The following is a 22,226-nucleotide window of genomic DNA, read 5'->3' on the forward strand; positions in this document are numbered from 1 at the left end:
TCTTTATTGTCATGATCACCAACAGTATTTGATTCACTATCATTATTTGAGTCATCATCGGAGTTTGATGACTCAGTATCAGACTTTGCAATCATAACTTTTCCTTTGGAGTAACATTTTCTCCTAGCTTTCTCCTTCGACTTCCCTTCAACCTTAAGTGCAACTGGTCTAGACTTGGATCCTTTTATCTTGCTTCTTTATTCCATCTCTAGTTCATGAGTTTTTAGTATGCCATAGATTTCATCTAGAGGTGTTTTATCAAGTTAATAATTATCCCTTATTGATGTGACCTTATAGTCCCACTTTTCAGGGAGTGCAAGTAGAAACTTCAATTTTCAGTCATTTAAATCATATTTCTTGTCGACAAGAGATAAGTCATTCAACAACTTTTGAAATCTGTCATAGATCTCAGTTAATGACTCATTATCTCTTGAGTCAAAGTGCTCATATTCTTGAGTGAATATTGTTCTTCTGTTCTTCTTGATATCAGTGGTACCTTGACACTTTACTTCTAAAGCATCCCAAATTTCCTTTGCAGTTTTACATCCAATTACCCTATTGGACATAACACTATCAAGACTGTTATGTAAGATATGTCTAACTTTTGCATCCTTCATAATATATGAAAGATCTTTAAGAGTATAGTCCTTCTTATCTTTATCAACCATCTTTTTTGCTTCTCCTGCAACAGCAACAGCTACCTTCATTGTCATAAATCCTGCTCAGGTATTCAGGATCTGTTGCTTCCAAGCACATTGTCATCCTAACTTTCCAGATTGGATATTTATGTATCTTCAAGATTGGAACCTTGATGGCTTCATACCTACTCGTATTACTGCTAATTTATGAAGTGGCTGGGGGTGATGGTGGATTATGTAGTGCTTCGTTGTCTTCCATTAAAGATTGATTTTCAGATCTTAAACTGTTTGTATGTCAGCAGCAAGCTCGGATACCAATTTTTAGGTCCGTAATCAACTGTAGAGCGGGGTGAATACATTTTATGCAAACAATTCGATAAAGCTTTAACATAATCATCAGTTTTTATATTAGCAGATAAAAATTGATTACAAAAGTACTCTCACAAAGGATGAATAATTATTTTTGAGAGCTTCTAGGTTATGCGAATAATATATCAACGTGTTCAACATATAAAGTGTAAACCTAATGTATGCTTATATAGTGCACATCTACATAATCAGTAAAGAATCTTATTCTATTACAATAAGGAAACCTAATACATATCCATATATGGTTACTTCTGAAGTAAAGTCCTTCACCTCCTTGAATTTCTGCTTTCCTTTTTCTTCTTGAATATCTACTGATGTGACTAAATCCTGATGATATCAAATGTTGATCATTAGGTACTGATGACGTCACCTTCAGTAAATCCTGATATTAAGTCCTGATAGTTTATCTCCTAATATCATCAATTATATCTAACAAAATATAAAATAGGGTGGGTTTATAATTAATTCTAGGTTTGTAAGCATCAAGATTTAATGGCTGTTCTCGCGGTGGGGGCTAGTTGTCTCGCAAGATGCCTATGTATCTCTCTGTTGTGGAGAATCAAGCCAAAAATGTAGTTCTAAGTTGAGGGGTAGAGTCCTTTATATAGAGATAAGTCTAGGATTAGACTTGTGCTGGGAGACTTGGAGGGGAAGTGTAACATCTCACATCGATAAGAATAATAGTGTCTGGGACCTTTATAAATATAAGTCAACAAACTAATGTGTACCAAATCGCTAGCTTTTTTGGACTGACCTGTGGTGGGTTGTTGGGTCTGGTACGCATTCGGTTGTGGGCTTGGATGTTATAAATGGTATTAGAGCTCTTCCCGGCTTGAAGTGCAGAGGCACTTTCCGGGTTCCGTATGCGTGTGTTTGTGAGATCGCGGAGGACGTCGATCTTATAAGAGGGGGTATATGTAACATCCCACATCGATAAAAATAAAAGTATTTGAAACCTTTATAGATACAAGTCAACAAACTAATGTGTACTGATTTGCTAGTTTTTTCGGACTGATTTGTGATGGGTTATCGGGTCTGGTACGCATTCGGTTGTGGTATTGGACGTTATAAATGGCATCAGAGCTCTGCCCGAGCAGAATTGCAGAGGCACTACCCGGGTTCCGTATGCGTGTGTTTGTGAGATCGACGAGGACGTCGATCCTATAAGAGGGGGTGTTTTTAACATCCCACATCGATAAGAATAAGAGTATTGGGGACCTTTATGGATCCAAGTCAACAACTAATGTGTACCAAATCTCTAGGTTTTTCGGACTGACCTGTGGTGGGTTGTTGGGTCCGGTACGCATTCGGTTGTGGGCTTGGCCCAGTCCCACATCGAAGAAATTTAAGATTTTTGTTTAGTTTATAAGACAATGTATTACTACTACTTGCACCTACAAATCATGATCTTTTGGGGGCCTATGGTGGGTTAGTCATTACCCAAGTTGGCCATAATCGGGGCAGTAAGCTTCGGCTTATTTCAAACTCAGAATCGGGACTTGACCCGATTTTCGAGAAAAGCTTAGGATTTGACCTGGGTTGTCACATATGGTATCAGAGCCGACTCTCGAAAGCTTGATTCGTCAAGTTTCCGGAGGTGGGGACACGAAGGCTGGTGGTATTATTCAGTAAAGGCAAAAGGTCCGGAGGTAGGGACACGAAGCCAGCTGGTATTATCCCATAATGGTTAGAGGGGCACATATCTGGACCTATAAGCTATCTGTTCTATCTTGAAGAGGACGTCAGGAGTTTAAGTGGGGGAGTTTGTAACACCCCAGTCCCACATCGAAGAGATTTGGGACTTCTGTTTAGTTTATAAGACATAGTATTACTACTACTTACTCCAACAAATCATGATCGTATGGGGGCCTGTGGTGGGCTAATCGTTACACAAGTTGGCTACATTTGGGACAGTAGGCTTCAGCTTATTTCGGATTCAGAATCGGGACTTGACTCAGTTTTCGGGACTTGACTCAGTTTTTGAAAAAAGTTCGGGATTTGACCCGGGTTGTCACAATAAGTCTCCTGCTTAGATGTAAATAAGACTCCTATAAGGGAAGGAATTCCAGGTCCTTCCTTGTAGGAATTTGTGTCCGTATTCGACACATGTATCTGCTCTCTTAGCCATATTGAGCTGAGTTTGTGAGCAACTCATGTTCGTGGATCTTGACGACCTCTGTTAGTGGGGCTTGACCGCTTGAGTCATCTCTAGTCTGTTACGAGCCTAGACCAGTCTAATCTGTATTGGCTTTTGGTCAAGAATTCCACACGTAATTTATATGGCATTTAATGTATTTTTATGATATATTTTCTATCCTATGTTTGGTTTTTCCCAACCGAGTAAATTTAATAACATATATTTCATATTTGGTATTAATTTAATATATTTATATAAATAATAAAAATATTTGTACCTAAAAGTTATCATGGTACTCTTATTTCTATCCAAAATTAACTATTCTATGTTGCTAGAGTGGTAAGTGGCAAATCCACAATAGATTAATTCGATCAATTCAATTTTATTATCTTTCAGACTAGATAAAAATATTCTCATATTTATTAATTCATTTCAGATTATCTTTTAACAATAAATATGCGATCTATATGTTTTTTGAAATACAATTAAAGATAATAAATTTAAGATAATTAAAATATGATAAATATATCATTAATTTATTGATAAAAAATGAATTAAAGATAATAAATTTAAGATAATTAAAATATATAGGTTTTAGATTAATTCAATAATTTTATTAATCCAAATTTATTGATTATCCGTGAATAGATCGGGGGATTATAGGTCTTTAGAATAACTCAAACCAAACACTATAAAACTATAATATTGTAAATTTTTGTTTAAAATCAATTACAACCGGATAGTCAACGTTATATCAAATAAATAGTGACAGTAACTAAATTTGGTGTCAAAATATAAAAATTACACCAAATTTCGTACAAATAATAATTCTTGCTATTCCCTTTACTTTATTAACAAAAATAAATTTATTCCAATCATATTATATTTATATCCTAATATATTCAAGCAAGCTAACTATTTGGTTTTGGAACAATAATATCATATGTTATTTAGGCATTTAGGATAGAATAGAGTGTAAATGTGTTGAAATTAATTCTATAAATAACTTAATTTTGACATTAAAAAATTTCCATTTGGGTATTATGAGTTGGAGATGTCATCATAACATGCAAGCGTGTGCATATTAGGGACCTAGCTTTTATCTAGTTCTCTGAATTGAGGTCAGGTCACTAATTGAAATTAATTTAATGTTACTTTCATATATAAATATTTCATTTAATAATTTGGCGGTAAGTAGTGTCGCCTTTTTTTTTGAAATTTAAGTAGCCTCGCTATATTACGTCAGTTTTGTATGTTCGGCAAAACTCTCTTTATCTATATTGAATCGAGTCAATTGACAGTTTAGTAGGCGGCTGGCCACATTCACACATCTTGGTTCTTTAATTGAGCGAATTGACAGTATATTAAGCGGCTGACCCCAGTGTGCAATGCACAAGTATTTATTAATATTTTTATATTATTTAAAATTATAATAATTATTTTTTGAAATTATTATCTTATTAATATTTTTATAAATAATAATATAAATATTTGTTGGTGGAGGGAATCGAATCTGAATTTTAGGTAGTGTATAAATAATAATATAAATATTTGATGTCGGTGAGATTCGAACTTGAGAGTTTAAGTAGTGTATAAATAATAATATAAATATTTGTTATTGGCGGGGTTCAAATTTGGGAGCTTGAGTAGTATATCTTTTTTTAGTATTTGAATCTAACAGTCCTGTTACTTAATTAAAAAAATCTGACAGTCATAAATGAGGATAATTAAACCAACAAAAAAAGACATACCAAATTATAACTCATTTCGGTTATTATAGTATAGTATAGATAATACGATAGAGTTGTATACTATGTAAACCACTTAAATCTTAAAATTTATACCATTTATATTGTCCGGTATAATATTATGCAATATTATGAGTCAAATGTATATTTGTAATGCGTTATATAGTGCAATGGTCTAAAAGGTATAAGATTTAAATGATTTACATAGAACATTTGCCTAATATGATAATGCCACATATAGTTATCACTAAATATGATATTATATCAATGTTAGTCTAATTAATATTTTGTAAATAGAAGAGAAAAATAGGCCCTCTTACTTGTATTTTAATAATTCAAAAAAAGGCTATGGCTGTATTCAGAAGTTAGTATTTTGGCACAAAAATAGCTTTTTGAATTAAATTTGAGTTTTGACGAAATTAAACCTCTAATATTAGTATTTGTTAGTTAGCTTTTTGAAATAATTTTTGAATCCCAAAAAAGCTAATTTTGAAAAATATATTAGGACGGTATTTTTCAAGTACAAAAAACTAATTAAAATATCTATTTCCAAACAGTTTTATTCAAACTAACTAAATTCAAGCACTTAGTCAAAACAGCTAATTCGGTCATGTAGTCAAAATTGTTATTTCAATTAGTTATTTCAATTCACTACTACTAACAACTAATAGTCAATTGTCAAACAAGGCTATACTATTTATAAATCTTAAAATTAATCTATTAAATTAAAAAAACGAGTCACTTGAAAATTAAAAAAAAAACTAAATTTTGTAAAATTTTGAAATAACACATACTAAAACTTATGACTAGATTGATAACAAAACTACTTTTATAATAATTTATATTTTTATACAAATATATATATATATACTAGAATTAAAATCTTATTAATTTTGGGGGCCTAAAAGGTATGGGCCTAGCCGCCTAGGACGGTGGCCCTACTACACGTCCCCTGGGCCGACCCTTATATCACTTTGTTGAACAAATATTAATTGAAGGTTACAAATTTATGAATTATATCATTATATAATTGACTTTTTTAATTTGATACCATTAAATATTTTTGACTTTTATATGGTACTATTAAATATTTTTTACTTTTTTGTGGTACCACTTTCCTTTACTAAAGTCAAATAGTTTTTCATAATTTTTATGATTTATCTATATATTTCCCCTACTAATTAGTTAATCCTCTTAATATTAGTATTTCATATAAGTGTGTTAAGTTATCAATTAGTTTTGTACCCAATTTTATTTAACCTAATATTTTAAAGCAATTTGAAAACTGATTATTTTTAAAAAAAATTATATACAATAAAATGTATAAATAAAAAATACAAATAAAATTTGAAATATCCCTATTTCTTATTTTTTATTTAAATTATTATATTTCATTTACTCAAATTATAGTTAGTACAAAATATGAAAATATTAGAAAAAAACATAATTAAATACTCATAATTACTTGAATTAGTTTAAATCAGGTAAATTGATGTTATTTTTCTAATCATCGTAATATTTTTTGCTTATTATTTTTTAGTTATTCGAATTTTTAATAGTAGAAAATTATATATATATTTTAAAAAAGAAAATTTATTATTATTGGCACCATTGTACAATTGTTTTTTACATTTGGTACACTAAAAAATAATGTTTGGCTTATATTAACATGAACCAAAACAACAGTACAGTGGTACGCATCACTTAAAAATCAAAACTATTAAATAATAACATTCAGAACAACCAATACCAAAAGGGTATTATTGATAATTTCCTTTTTAATATTGTTAGCCTTTTCCATATAAAATATTAAAATTTTAAATAAATATAAATATTTTAATATTATTAGCATTTTGTAAATTATTATTTTTAATATTTAATTATTATCTTTTGGCTGGTGTAGCGAGACTTGCCGCATGTGACTATGTATTTATAATAAATATTGTGTCATGTTTTTTAGTAGATACTCATATAATAAATTTTTGTTTTTATTTTTAAATGGGAGAATATATTGAGAAAATAAATCGAGCGTAATAAAAAAACTAGGGTACTAAAATATAATAAAAATAAATTATTTCTTATCCTTTATTTGAAAATACTTAAGATCAAAAAGATAATAATATTAACTTGGTCGAGAAAAGCAATTTAATCGTAAAGATAAATTAATAATAATAATAATAATAATAATAATAATAATAATAATAATAATAATAATAATAATAATAATAATAATAATAATAATAATAATAATAATAATAATAATAGCCTGAATGCAAGTTTTCTAAGTTGGATTACCCATTTCTAAAGTCTAATCTACAAATAGCTCTTCAAGAGCCAAATTAGCATCATGTTTTCCTTACATTTTTAACATTTTCTAATGGCAGGAAGCACTTTGAAATTTTTAAATAGTTTAGTGATTTTAATGCAAGATTTTTAATTTAGATGCCCACTTAAGTTGAGCCTAAGTTGAGTGATAATTTTTCATTTAACCGGTTTTTATGTCCAATTTAGATTTGGGTGTTTTTTAAGATTTAATTACTCGGACTACATTTATCTTTTTGGTTCTATATTAATTTTGTAGATTTATAAGATACCTACTAATTTTGAAGTGTTACAAGAAAAATATTTCATTTTATTAAAATAGGATTATAAAAATAATTTGCAAAATGCTTTTTTTTTGGGTAAAATTCTAGCTATATTATACTCGTAAAATATTATTGATGATAGACCGCACACAAACACATTCTCTACTGGTTTTATTAATTGTAATTAGTTCTAAGTGATTTGTTGAGTTTGCCACTGTAGTTTGCTTCGTGAATTTCTAGGAAATGGTTGTACCGCAATATATAAATACATATCCAGTTTGTGATTTGTAAAAATGAGGATCTAAAAAATATCCAGCGTCTGCATATCCAATCAACTGAGATGTTAAGTTTTTCAGGAAGAATAACCAAAATACATTGTTCGACGAAGATAGCTGAATATATGCTTTATCTCATTCCAATGTCTATCCATCGGAGCATAGCTAAATCTCGCAAATAAATTCCCAGCAAATGCAATATATGGCCTTGTATTTTTGGGATGCGATAAAAGAGATGTGTTAGGGAGCTGAGCGCGTCAAAACAACAAATTTCCAAACACTCAAGTTCGAATTTGAGTCTATGACCATGAAGAATGCAGAATTTATTGACCATTTCAGCATAAGGCTAACTGGGTTAGTCACGAACATATGGGCATTAGGAGAGAAAATGGTTGAGAGTTATGTGGTAAAAAAACCCTGGCGTGCAGTACCATCAAAGTTCTGGAAAATTGCATCTACCATAGAGAAATTGAGTGACCTAAAGGTCCATTAGGATAGTTTAAAGGGGAAAACAGATGGTGGAAGCCAATTGTTGTTTACCGAGGAAGAGTGGATAGAACGTGAAAGGGAAGAGAAAGAACTTCTACTTATGCGAGGCAAGTGGAACATGCGAGCATACAAGGGAGGCAGCGATGATTGCTCACGAAAGTCGAGAGGAAAAGAATACACTGCACATAAAATCAAGGTTTTTTTATTTCAATTGTAGTGCATATGGCTATTACTCCGCGGAGTGTAAGAAACCTAGGCGAGATAGAGAGGTGAACGAGGAAGGGAACATAGACCAAATTCCCGATGATGAACCATCAATACTCATGGTCGAGAACAAAGAAGGTGAGAAAGGTAACTTGTTGATCAATAAAGAGCGTGTGAAATCAAACTTGAATAAAAACAATCAGGTCAATCAGTTGTGTAACACCCCCAAATCCGGGGTCGGGGATCCGGGTTGTCACGAGTTCCATTTCCCTTAATAACACCCAATCTTAATAAACAATCAACTACTCTGTACTGTGACCCCACAATAAACACACACACCACAAGTTATAGTCTCAGAGATGAATATCCAAAAGTAACACGAATCATTTTATTCCAAAATTATATGCCATTACACCTTAAAAGAGTTTCTGAATAGATTTACATTTCTTTGCCATTATTACAATTGATAAAGATACATAAGTCTGGTACATCAAAAGTTGAAAGCCTAGCCTATTGGTAGTTCCTACCTCGGCTCATTATTCAAAGAATCGTGGCTGCATTACTATGGTCCACCACTGACCTACTGTCGTCATTCATTTCCTTGGAATCTTAATAGCTAACCATACGGAGTCCATACCTGTCGTATCAAATTCTTCTAAGGAGTTAACATAATTACCATTCATAATTCATGAAGAACACTCCAGATCCTGACGTACTTTCATGACATGAAGCAGATAAAATTGCAGAAGAGTTTCAATCAAAGCAACGATAGCAAGTTAATACCATTCTTAATCATATGCCTTCAATAGAAGACTTAACTCAAAGGTTCGTCTAGTCCTTTTTGAAACATGGTCCTGGCTTATCTGAAGATAGTACCTTCTGAGATAGATAGCCTGCTCATGGCGATTACACGAATTAAACCTTTACCAACTACTATTACGGTTGGGTATTGCACAGTCATCAGAAGGAATGTCAATCTTCCAAACCATAATACAACCTTCATAGCTTTAACCATCATCACTGTATTCCTTTGGCACAAGCGCCTATAATTATCCTCTTACCTTTAAAGTGTCGGCCACCTCTTTGGCCTTTCCTGATAGTAAAATTTCCTTACAGTCAATGTCATTTTAACCACCTCCAAATAAATTTTCTACCTCATTTCAATCACAACTTATGTGAAGATGTTTTCCTTAAAATCTGATGAGTAAAAAAAAATCACCATTTTTCCATAAGTTATTGCCTCAGTCTTTAGAGGTTAATCACTGTCACGACTGACTCTCAATCATACTTAGAACATCTTTTATCTTAGGTCCTAATTTCCCTGAACAATTTCGACCTTTACTGGTTCGATCCATACTTTCTCGTGGTTTAACACGTGCCCCACTTGGCATCATTATAATTACGTCATATTTCCTTTATCAATATTTCTATTCTTGAGAATTTTGAATATTACCTTTCTCCTTGTAAAACCTCTAAGGTTATCCTTGAATCGTTCCTCCTGTATTCCCTAGATACAGGGCATATCAAAGTACCATTTACTAATACTAGAACCATTGTCTATGTACTTCTGAAAAAAATTTCTCCACTGATTCTTAAAGGTTGTTATTACCTTAATCCTTTCCAATTCATACTGTCAAAACTTATACTATCCCTATTAAGGGTGAAATACCAACCTTTAGGCATTCCCCTAGGATTCATTTTAAGTTACCGATGTTCTATCCTTAATTCCACCTTTAAAAAGGTACATGCATCCTTCCATGGATAAATCAAGTCATATATCCCTGATAAGGGTGTCTTATTCCATCATTCCCACCTCGATAGTATATGTCTAATTTCACAATAACATCTGTATTCAAAATGGGGTCAATCAATATGGCCTCCAAAAGATAACAATGGTTATCTGCCTTTCTTGCCTAATTTGGTAATGATAACAAGGATGTTCTGGAAGATATTGGTTGTGTTCAACGTGAAATTCTTCTTAATAATTCCGTATTTACTTTTGTTGTTTATCTCAACAGTCATCTCAATGTTGGGATATCTCTCATACTTGGCGTCTCCCTTCCTGGGTATCAAGCCACCGGTCTTATACTTCACATTCTTGAAGGTCACTCCCTTCATCCAATTTTCCTAATTTCTTACTTCCTTGTCTCCTTAGTCTATCTGCGTCTTATTATTTATCCTTCGAACTATCTCAAGGTTTCCTCGAATCCTCCCAACTCACAGGGGATAAAATATATGTATCTCTTATTCCTTCAATCATCAACTTTAACTCATGGTGAATCACCCTCATCCTGACGATTACATACTTTTCTATTTCTATTACTACGAGTCTTTAGGGTTTCCTCATACCCAACTCCCTTATCATTCCTCAAACTCTATTGCCTTTATATTCCTTTCCACTTCAGTTTCGTTTTATTTTCCTTTCTCTTATCATTATTTCATGAACCAACACAACATAAGCATTGATTTCCAACATCCCGTCATTGTGGATTCGTGTCCTTAGAACGAATCTTGACAACTTTTACAACTTAGATTCACAATTCATCATACTCGTCCGCTTTTGTTCTGGCTCTAAAGTTTTTATACTACCTTCATAACCTTGGGAGTTACTTTCCCGAAAACAATTGACTGAATTTTAATCAGTTTATTCTAACCTCTGGCTCCGTGCCTTCCTTGGCCTTTCACCAGCGGGTGGCCTCTCTCTTAGGAGGGTAAGTGACAAAACAGTCTTTTGTGATTCGTCAATCATTTAGAATCTCAAATGATTCCTATATTTCCTTTAGCCAGGCTCTTGCCTCGACTGGGTCAACCTGTTCCTTGGAACTCTAAGAGCTTAGCGATTTAAAGGTCATGAAAGAATTTCCTACCGCATTGTTTCCTCAAGGTGGTGGTTGGGGATATTAGTCTAAGTTCTTTTTAGACAGGTCCATGAATTGCCGTATAGGAGTACCGTCTCGGGTCTCCTTTCCTTACTCGACTTTCTGTTTCCTTAGTATGAAATGTTTCATCCTTCTCCCATACTTGGGGTTATTTTATACGTTAAAATCCTCATTTTCCACTTCATTATGTTATGAGTTCCTTCTATCTTGATGGCGACCTCCCTGACTATCACGTTCAGGGTTTGCTCTAAATCTTATTCCTCAAACTAGCTTTCATCTAAGATTTCATCTTTAGGCTCTTGAACATTTGGAACCCAAATTCTGTAGGAATACCTCATTATTCCCTTATCATCTTTCTTGGTATTAATCTTTTATCTAATTGTTGGCTCTCTGCGTTCATTCATCACTTTTTCTGGCACAATATGTTCTTTTCCGATAATTCGGACTGTATTGCAATCTCAAACATCTTTTCGGTATCGGCTCCGGTTACCTTCACTTCTATTTCCATTTTCTCAAAATCTCTTGTAAACTCTCTCATAGACATTATCATCTTGAGTCTCTCCTTTTTACTAAGGGCATCAGCCACCACATTGGCTTTCCCCGAATGATAAAGAATCTCATAATCGTAATCCTTAATTAGCTCTAACCACCTCATTTGGCGCATGTTGAGCTCTTTTCTGCGTGAAAATGTACTAGAGCACTTATGGCTTAGGTAATTCTCGCACTTCTCTCCATACAAGTAGTGCCTCCAATCTTTAGGGCAAAACTATTGCCATGAGCCCAACCTCATAGGTGGGGATATCGAATTTTATATTCCCTTAATTTTCTTGACGCGTACGCGAGTACCTTGTTGTGTTGTATAAGAGCACCCTAATTCCTTATGCGAAGCGTCAATACAAACCACAAAATCTCCTTTTTCCATCCGGCAATGCCAACATAGGGGCCATCACCAATCTTTGCTTCAGTTCTTGAAAGTTGTTCTCGTATTTCTCTGTCCATTCGAACTTCTGAGTCTTACGAGTAAGCCGCGTTAAAGGGGCTACTATCTTTAGGAACTTGAACGAACCTCTGGTAGTAACCGGCCCATCCTACCTCTGGTAGTCGCCCTAACCATAGTCATCAATTCCTCAGTGGTCCTTTATTCATTCTTGTCAAGATCCTCCACGTGATTCTTCTCAGCAACAATCCCTTCTAGGACAACATCCTCAACCGCTACATCCTCAATATGAACATCATCCGGTCCCACGTTAGGACGCTCTATCGGATCCATAATCTGATCTCCAATAAGTAATAAAACATCATCGTGTTGTTGCTCCTCAACCTCAGGGTTCGGAGTCCCGCTACCATATACGATAACGAACTACGCTTCTATCACGATATTTATAAGGGTACCCATAAGGGTTTTAACTGTCAGTACTACGTTAGGTAGTCCGACTATGAACTTGGCAAGAGTTCTTATTATCTTAGTGAACTTATTATCTTAACGTCACATCATCTCTGAGGTTTATAACGCTTAGCTCTGATACCATTTCTGTAACACCCCCAAATCCGGGGTCGGGGATCCGGGTTGTCACGAGTTCCATTTCCCTTAATAACACCCAATCTTAATAAACAATCAACTACTCTGTACTGTGACCCCACAATAAACACACACACCACAAGTTATAGTCTCAGAGATGAATATCCAAAAGTAACACGAATCATTTTATTCCAAAATTATATGCCATTACACCTTAAAAGGGTTTCTGAATAGATTTACATTTCTTTGCCATTATTACAATTGATAAAGATACATAAGTCTGGTACATCAAAAGTTGAAAGCCTAGCCTATTGGTAGTTCCTACCTCAGCTACAGCGACATCAACGCCTATAGGAAACTGCGGAACGTTTCCTATCCGCTCGCGAATTGGGAGCTTGGTCCTGTTCATCTTTTTTATCTGTTGTTGTGTGATGAGAGAAGAAAGCAAGGGTGAGCAGCAAGCCCACCAAAATAATATGTATAATGATTAACTATATATGAGCCTTCTCATAGTACTCATGAAAGTCTTGGTCAAAAGAAATGGACCAAGTTTGATATCTTAATGCGATGAAGTCGTAAAATATTCAGTATATATACATATATACTTTTCAAAATCTTGGAAGTCCTCTTCCATGCATAATATACATAGAGTTCCAGTTTATAACTGTATAAAACTATCGTTGCAAGGTGATCTCATATATCTAACCTTGTCTCAACGTTTTTCTGAAAATCTTTGACATGCATAAGATAATCATTTGCTAGATATAAGTTTAAAAGATGAAGTTACAAGATACTCCAATATACTTATATCTTTTCCAAATACTACTTGAACTACCACCGTTCAAGTTATAATTAGTTTCAAAAGTTCATCACATAGATGAGACTACAGGACAAGATTTGAATAGATTCAATCTTTGAACATCATTATAAATAATGAAGTTACGAGATACTTCATTAAGTCCCGATATATATACACCTATATATATACATTTCATACACTCCTTGAAAACCTCTATTATGAAAATTATAAACAGAGTTGCAATATCCAATGAATTTGGAAAGGAGAAAACCTTGGCATAAACCTGATATCTTGCTGATCAGGCAAATATACCAATAAGTAACCTTTTCTACTAGTAGATGGACGAATTCCCCACTGGTCATCACCCTGGCCGCAATAGGACCTTATGCTGGACTGCCACTCAGCCACTTACGTATTTGATGGACTCCCACTGAGCCACTTACACTTTCATGGATGCCCACTGAGCCCATGTTGCTTATGCCGACTCAATAGATGGACTTACTTCCCGAACGTTGGGTAAGTAATCAATTCATTTATCAAAAGAGCAACCTCGTTGCGAATATAAAATACCCACAGAGCCGGATCCCTCTGGTTTTGAGCGAGTATTTAAATCCCCTTTAAAAGGAAGATCTTAAATATATAAAAATGAGTTTTGGGATCCGCTCTAACTTTTAAAAATCATTTTAAAGACTCGAAAACACTTTAAAGAGTGTTTGGAGTAATGCTGATTTAATAAAGTAAATCAGTCTCAATATATTAGAAAATATCTGAATATTATTATTTAAATAATATTCCCATAAAGAATAATCTTTATACAAATAATTGAGGTAGAAGTTGTAAAACTTATACTTGAAATGAGTATTAAATAACCAAAGATATACTTATACGAAAGTACTATCTTTATTTGAATAATCAAGATAAGTTGGATTATCGACACCTTATTCTTTAATAAAATAAAGAATATATCTCAGCAAATAATCGGAGTCATAGATCCTTAAATGAATATTCAAATAATATTCATTAAATAATATAAACTGAGTCATAAGCCCTCGAATGAATATTCAAATAATATTCAATAAATAAAATAAAAGGAGTCATAAGCCCTCGAATGAATATTCGTAATAATATTCATAAAATAAAATAAAAGGAGTCATAAGCCATCGAATGAATATTCGTAATAATATTCATTAAATAAAATAACAGGAGTCATAAGCCCTCGAATGAATATTCGTAATAATATTCATTAAATAAAATAACAGGAGTCATAAGCCCTCGAATGAATATTCGTAATAATATTCATTAAATAAAATAACAGGAGTCATAAGCCCTCGAATGAATATTCGTAATAATATTCATTAAATAAAATAACAGGAGTCAAAAGCCCTCGAATGAATATTCGTAATAATATTCATTAAATAAAATAACTTGAGTCATAAGCCCTCGAATGAATATTCGTAATAATATTCATTAAATAGAATAAAAGTTATCGAATAAACCTTATTCGATTAATAGTTTTGAAAACTATATCAATATATATATATATATTTAAATATATATATATATATATATATATATATATATATATATATATATAATATACTCGGGAACATCGACTCCCGGTTTTAGAAAATGTTCACCTTTGGGTCCCCTATACTAAGTGTATACGCAACTACTGCTTATCTCTAGCATAGGTATTATGCAACTATAAGCATTGAAATCAACAGATAGATAACCAGATTATGAAACAGACATGCATATATATACCATATCAGCATGCTTCAATATATCGCAAAATTTGCTAATTAACCAACATGCATCTATCACAAGATAATGCATATACATTTATACATCACAACAACAGTATAACGGGTAGAAAACTTGCATGAGTGCTCCCGGATAGACTTAAGCTTAGAGTGGGTCCGATAACCTATGAACAACAACATAAGTCGGAATTAAACCCCGGTCGCTTAAGAAACTAGACTTTAACCATTTAGAGTCATAACGTTCGCTTTCGCGCTTAACGATTAACTTAAGTCGCTCGAGTACCCTCGGCTCCACCATTTTTAATAAATTAACCATTAAGGGTTTTAAGGTGATTCTTTTGCGAGTACCTTACCAACTTCCTAATCCACTTTACATAATTGTTTCATACTCCAATTAGTCATTTAGGGTCTTTAACCAATGTTTCAAAGTAAGGCGAGGGGTAATGGTTCGTTCGCGAAACGCCGTTACTTAAAACGGTCGTGTCTCCTAAACCGTACATCGGAATCAAACGAACCACATATCAAAACGAAGCTCATAACATGAACTATCTAACCATGGCAATGGTCAAAATCTATCAGGGAGTTCTCGGGTCCTAATGTTATGAACAAAAGCAGTCTAAAGTAAATCGGACATTACGACGGCTATGTTTACGCGATTTCCCAATTTTATACCATTCCAATTCAACCACCAATCAATCCCAATTCATTCATACAACCAACATCCATCCAAAACACACTACAACAGTCCCAACACCTAAAGTTCTTCCAATTTATGTTATTCTCATCATGAATTTAAACTATACTTAATTCCTTTAACAAATCAACAAGATTCAACATTCATTTCACTACCACTCCAACCCAAACTCTAAACAAACAAGCTTCATGTTTCACATATACTATATCAATTATAACCATTCCTAAATACTCAAAACTAAAGTTAGGGTTTGGAGTTTATTCCTTCTTGAAGCTTCTTAACACAACCCAAGAGCTTTGAATGCCTAAAGAACCTTGATCCTTGCTTGTATAACCTTAAACTTTCATAAAATTTCAAGAAAACTAAAGTTATTTTTTGAAAGTTACTATTCACCATCTTCTTCCTTGATTTATAAAAGAAGATTGGCTTGGAATTAGAAGCTTAAACTTATAGGAAGTATGTAACTATCCATGGGGAAGCTTAGATAAATACCTTGCCAAATAGTAAGTGGTGGTGCTTGGATCTTCATTTTTGATAAAAAGAAGCCGAGAGCTTCCTTGAAGAAATGGAGTGTTTTGTGTTTTTTTGTTGTTATAATTTGTTTTTGGCTTGGTTGATCCACCTTGTTTGTTTAATTAACTTTTTACCATGGTAAAGAATGAATGGTCCACAATCAACCAACCAATCCCTCCTTTTTGTCATGCTTAAGTCACCATGCTTATGTCATCTTCCACACTTGTCTTCTTCTTGTTGGTGTGATGACATCATCATCCACTAACCCCTTGATTAACTCCTAATTGCTTGCCTAATGACCGCTGATCTGTTATACGGTTCGCTTAACTTTCGTTCTCGTTTATCGTTTGAGGGATCATACCCGGGATCTTATTACTTGGGTTCCCTTTAACCTTTCTCAATACATTATATTCCTTTTATGATCCTCTATTAAAATCCTTGAATTTAAAACCTTTTTATCCTGTTACCTTATACTCAATTCTTTCGATATCTGGTGGATTTTCGGGAAAAATCAAAGTGTTCGGATTTGGATTCTGACGATATACCACATAGAGTACTAATAATATCTCGGAAGATCAATAAAAGAACCCCTACATAGTGTGGCATGAAAAGTTTTCTCATTCAGCATAATCTGCAAAATCACTATTCATAAGGGTTTCAAAAATTTCCAAAAATTGGGGTTATTACAAGTTGGAATAAAATTTATGGTATCTTGATAACGGAGCATGTAGTCACATGACCGGGGAACAATCAAGGTTTGCTAGCCTACATCGAAGTGTGGGCGGCCAAGTCAAGTTTGGAGATGGCTCCATTGTTGAAATTGAGGGTTAAAGCTCAATCAATTTGAGATGAAAAAATGCAGAAGTCAGAACGTTAAAAGAGGTATATTATATTCCCTCCTTGCATAGTGATATATTTAGTCTTGGGCAATTTGTTGAAGAGGGATATATTATAATGCTCAAAGGGGAACACTTGTGGGTTCGTTATAAGCAAGATAATTTATTGATAAAAGTAAAACGCTTTTTCAATAGGTTATATAAGATCATAATATATATATATATGTGAGTCAAAGTGTTAAATGGCATGAATTGAAAGTATAAACTGGTTGTGGCACTCTTGTCTTGATCATGTCAATTTTAAGGCCTTGAAGATGATGTCCACAACCAATATGGTGCAAGGGATGCTTGTTGTCAGCCAGCCGGATGAAGTATGTACAAGGTGCCTAATGGGCAAATAGACCGGGAAAACGTTCCCGACTCAATCAAAGTTTTCAGCTACATTACCACTTGAATTGGTGCACGATAATTTTTGTGGTCCTATTACACTGTGCACCTCTGTAGGTAACAATTATATTTTCAATTGGTTGATGATTTTAGTCGAGTTATGTGAACTTATTTCTTAAAGAATAAAAGTGATAAATTTGATGCCTTTAAAAAGTTCCGTGTGCTGGTAGAAAATAGTCGAAAAAGGAAGATAAGAAATTTTAAGTCTAACAATAGAGGAGAATTCACTTCGAAAGAATTTATAATGTATTATGAGGAATCTGGAATCAACCGCCATTGAAAATGATGAGTCTTAAATCCACGAAGACTCTAGGAAATTCATTGGATGCACATGGAAAAATTGGAGATACTGATGGTGTGTTGTGCATATGTTGTGTACTTGATGATGACATAAACAAAACACCTAAGTAGATTTTACTTAGTGAAATAATGTAGCACTCGACGGATAAGAATTATAGTCCCGACGGATAACTCATTATAGTTCCGACGGATGATGACTTATTATCCATCTAGTGAGTAGCTTATGTAATAATGAGTCTGTAGCACATTTCTGCATACACCTTTGTATAGATTATGTAGTAGCATATAAGTCATGTTGACTTTAACTAGATATGCAGAATAGGTTGATTAATTGTACATAAATGATGTCTTGTAATTCTGCATAAGTGAAATGAAGTCAAGTGCCAAAATAGCTACCGACAGACGATTAACAAAGCCATCGACAGATGATTAACAAAGTCATCGACGAATGATCAAATGGCTATCAACGGATGTTTAATATAGCAGTCGACGGATGATCAATAAAGCCATCAACGGATGATCATAAAGTCGACGGATGATCATGTACCCAACAGATAAAGAATTCAAACATCAGTTGACAGTGACAACTGGTCACATGCGTCGGGATGTATGCAAATGAAATGAGGAAGCCTATTAACTGGGTAATAGAGAACAAAGTAGCAAAGCACAAAAACTGATAGTTTTTATAATGATTTCTCAACAGATGAAATTATGTAACAACTTATCCTTCACGCCTTGAACGACCACGAATCGATATTATATCATCCATATTAGGTACTTCAATAGAGTTCTTAACACAAATTTTTTAACATATTCCATTTTCATAACTCGAACCATAGTCATAGCATTTATAATATTTTTAGTGTTTTGTTTTAAAGTTTAACTATCTCAATTTTGAATCATTCGATATAATATATACAAAATAATATGTAAATATTTAATCTCATTAATCTAAATAATATATAATTACCGTCTTTTATAAGTTATTTTTAGAAAATAATAAAATTATAAATGTATAATTAGTCCGTGCATCGCACGGATTATAAACTAGTTGATAGTTATCCATAAAATAGTGGATTTGTAGAAGTGACCTAGTTTACAATCAGAACATCGAGCAAGATCGGGTTAGCAACTTATTCCACAGTCTTCTCCTGCTAAATTTTAGCACTAAGGTATTGCATAAACTCATTTCATTTGTTATTTTCAACATTTACGTATATAGAACTCCTATTTTGTGTTGATTCACCTTCCATGAATTATTGTTTATTTTTCAAAGAATGACTACTAAAACTATGCTTACATGTTCGAAGATTTATTTTGTTTAGGATTATCACCCACTACTTAATGGAAGAGAAGTTAGTTAATTCTTGATTGTGCCCAATAGGTATTTGATACAAGTTCCCTAAGAACAATTTTAATTGACTTGGTGTTAAATTAGAAGTACGTACTGCTTATCGATTTATATTCGTATCATTTAGCTATGATAACGTTGAGTTACAGGGCAGTGCTGACAGGCTTCATTTTTAAAATATTTTTGGTTTTTTAATAGAGATAAATTCCGGTGCGTACTTAGTGGAGGGACACAAATACTTAGTGTATTTTAATGATAGAATTGGTTTTTTCTTTAATGAAGTTGTGTAATTACAGTCTATAGATGTATCCTTGGTGCATTAACATTAAAAAGCCTTTGTACTCAGTACTTAGGAGTATAAAACTCTTCTTAATTTGATTAGATATCTATATATGAACAAAATAGATAGTCCCGGACTTAGGTTCTTAAGCTGAATTGATAATGGAGCGCCATTAGTTATCGGAAGATGCAGCATTTAAACTACAAGAAGGAATACAGTTGTTGCTCTCGCAATGGTCTTCTCTTCAAGTTGCGGTCGAGAATGAGTTTGGTGGTCCTGATTCTCGCAGGAAATCCCAGCAGTTACCTGTTGATCTCTTTTCATGGTTCACCAAGTCAAAAGGTATATTTTTACAAACTCATTAATGAAAAATTTATTCGACTTATGTGTTTTCAACTTACAATTGTAGTGGGCAGGATTCTTTACTTTCTTTTACTGCCTCCATGCAGTAAATTGTTATGTTGTCTTACGCACGTGAAGTATTAAATACTTCCTCTAGGAGCTTGAATATGTAAGAGCAGAGGTTGCTCTGTTGTAGTACTAGATATGGAACTTGATATTCTACTTTTTTAGTTTGCAAATGTATTATTTTGTACGTAACTAATTATCTCGCGATTACTTTGTTGATTATGTTCTTTTTATTGTGGGCGGGGCCTATTTATATTGATGATTTGGAGAACATGCTTGATGACTTTATGCTTTCTCTTAACACTGAACTTGATGATGGCAGCATTGAGGAGGTACTTTCCCTTTCATCATCTCAACATTTTATTCTTTTGTTGGCGCAGGTTTGATAGACTACTAAACTATACAGTAATCTGATGAGCACCTAGCCTTGTTGTATATTGGTCCTATGTTTTTTCTAAAAGAACTTTTAAAACAAAAATATGGTCTAGATTCTCTGTAGAACAAATTTATATTTTTAGATTGTTAGGAGTGTATAAGGGTTTGTACCAGTTCTTTTTTTCCAGAAATTGTTTGTTTTAGATCTTTTACCCCTGAAATAGCTAATTCTTCTGTTTATCTAGTAGGGATAATTTTGTGTTTAAAGTTATACCACAATTCATCAGATTAAATGTCATAGTTCTTTATGCATGATTGGTAAATGGTTATAATCCACTATGAAACCTATAATATGTCAGCCTGTACAGTTTTAGCCCTGAATGATTATCTTAGTTAAAACGACCATAAACTACATATAATAGACGAGTTGACCCTTATATTTGCCAATTTGTTTTGAATTTCCTGTTTCAAACCCCCTGAAATAGCTAATTCTTCTATTTATCTAGTGGGGATAATTTTGTGTTTAAAGTTATACCATAATTCATCAGATTAAATATCATAGTTCTTCATGCATGATTGGTAAATGGTTATAATCCACTATGAAACCTATAATATGTCAGCTTGTACAGTTTTAGCCCTGAATGATTATCTTAGTTAAAACGACCATAAACTACATATAATAGACGAGGTGACCCTTATATTTGGCAATTTGGTTTGAATTTCCTGTTTCAAATGAGTGACTTAGCTCTAAGTGGTCTTCCTAACAGTAGATCAACTGTTTTGAAAAAATTGTGCCTGCAAATGGCTAATTCGCTTCTAAATGAATCAAGGTCCAATTTTTCCCATAAACATAGTTCATGGTTCAAAGCGTACAAGTTGACATACCTCAGGGTCCATTGTATCATTGCCTTTATGTATTCTGTTCTATGCATAAGCATTTAAAGAAGTGGTACTCTTTTCACAGAATTTTTCAACAAGTATCTGTTCATTAAACATCATAGAACTTGCACTTTTTGCAATTGATGTGCATATTTTGCGTACTTTGTCCTACCCTTTCAACAAGTATATGTTCATTGAACATCATAGAACATGCACTTTTTGCCATTATTGTGCATTTTTTGCGTACTTTATCCTACCCTCACTCTGGATTACTTCAATTTTCATGACCAGATATCTGAAAAATTAATGATAATGCACGAAGAATGTTTGGAAGGTAATTTTATGTCTATTGAAAGACTTAGGGATGCTCCCAGAGTTTCTGTTCCACAAATTAAACAGGTAATTTTAGTCTTCTTCATAATGTAAGGTCATTTACTTGTTTTCCATGGAAACATGGTTCATACTTGAGTAGAACTATATATTGTCCTGTAGTTATGTTTGTGCGAGCTAACAAGCGATTAAGTAGGCACATTATCATGCATCTGTGTTTAGGATGATTGTACAAGTGCCCAGGTGCTCCCTTCTTTTGCATGATATGTAGTTATAGTTCAAGAAACCATTATGGAAGCTCTCACATTGCCAACAATTTCAATAAAACAACACAGAAAGGACAAACAATTGAATTCCTTTCTTTTAACCTTTGAGCAATACGTATGTTACATTTCTTAGTAAATTACG

At 33.3% G+C, this 22,226-nt stretch overlaps 1 protein-coding gene across 1 annotated transcript; it reads left to right on the top strand.

The window, feature by feature from the left end:
* The first annotated feature begins 8,384 nt into the window (after positions 1-8,384).
* LOC141679563 (uncharacterized) lies at positions 8,385-22,010 on the top strand. Its single transcript, XM_074486031.1, has 5 exons — positions 8,385-8,648; positions 20,003-20,163; positions 20,473-20,566; positions 21,780-21,887; positions 21,981-22,010. Exons 1-5 carry the CDS (start codon positions 8,385-8,387, stop codon positions 22,008-22,010), a joined length of 657 nt encoding a protein of 218 aa, XP_074342132.1.
* Positions 22,011-22,226: the final 216 nt, after the last annotated feature.

This window comes from Apium graveolens, chromosome 8, assembly GCF_009905375.1.
Source record: "Apium graveolens cultivar Ventura chromosome 8, ASM990537v1, whole genome shotgun sequence".
In the NCBI taxonomy this organism is placed as follows: domain Eukaryota; kingdom Viridiplantae; phylum Streptophyta; class Magnoliopsida; order Apiales; family Apiaceae; genus Apium; species Apium graveolens.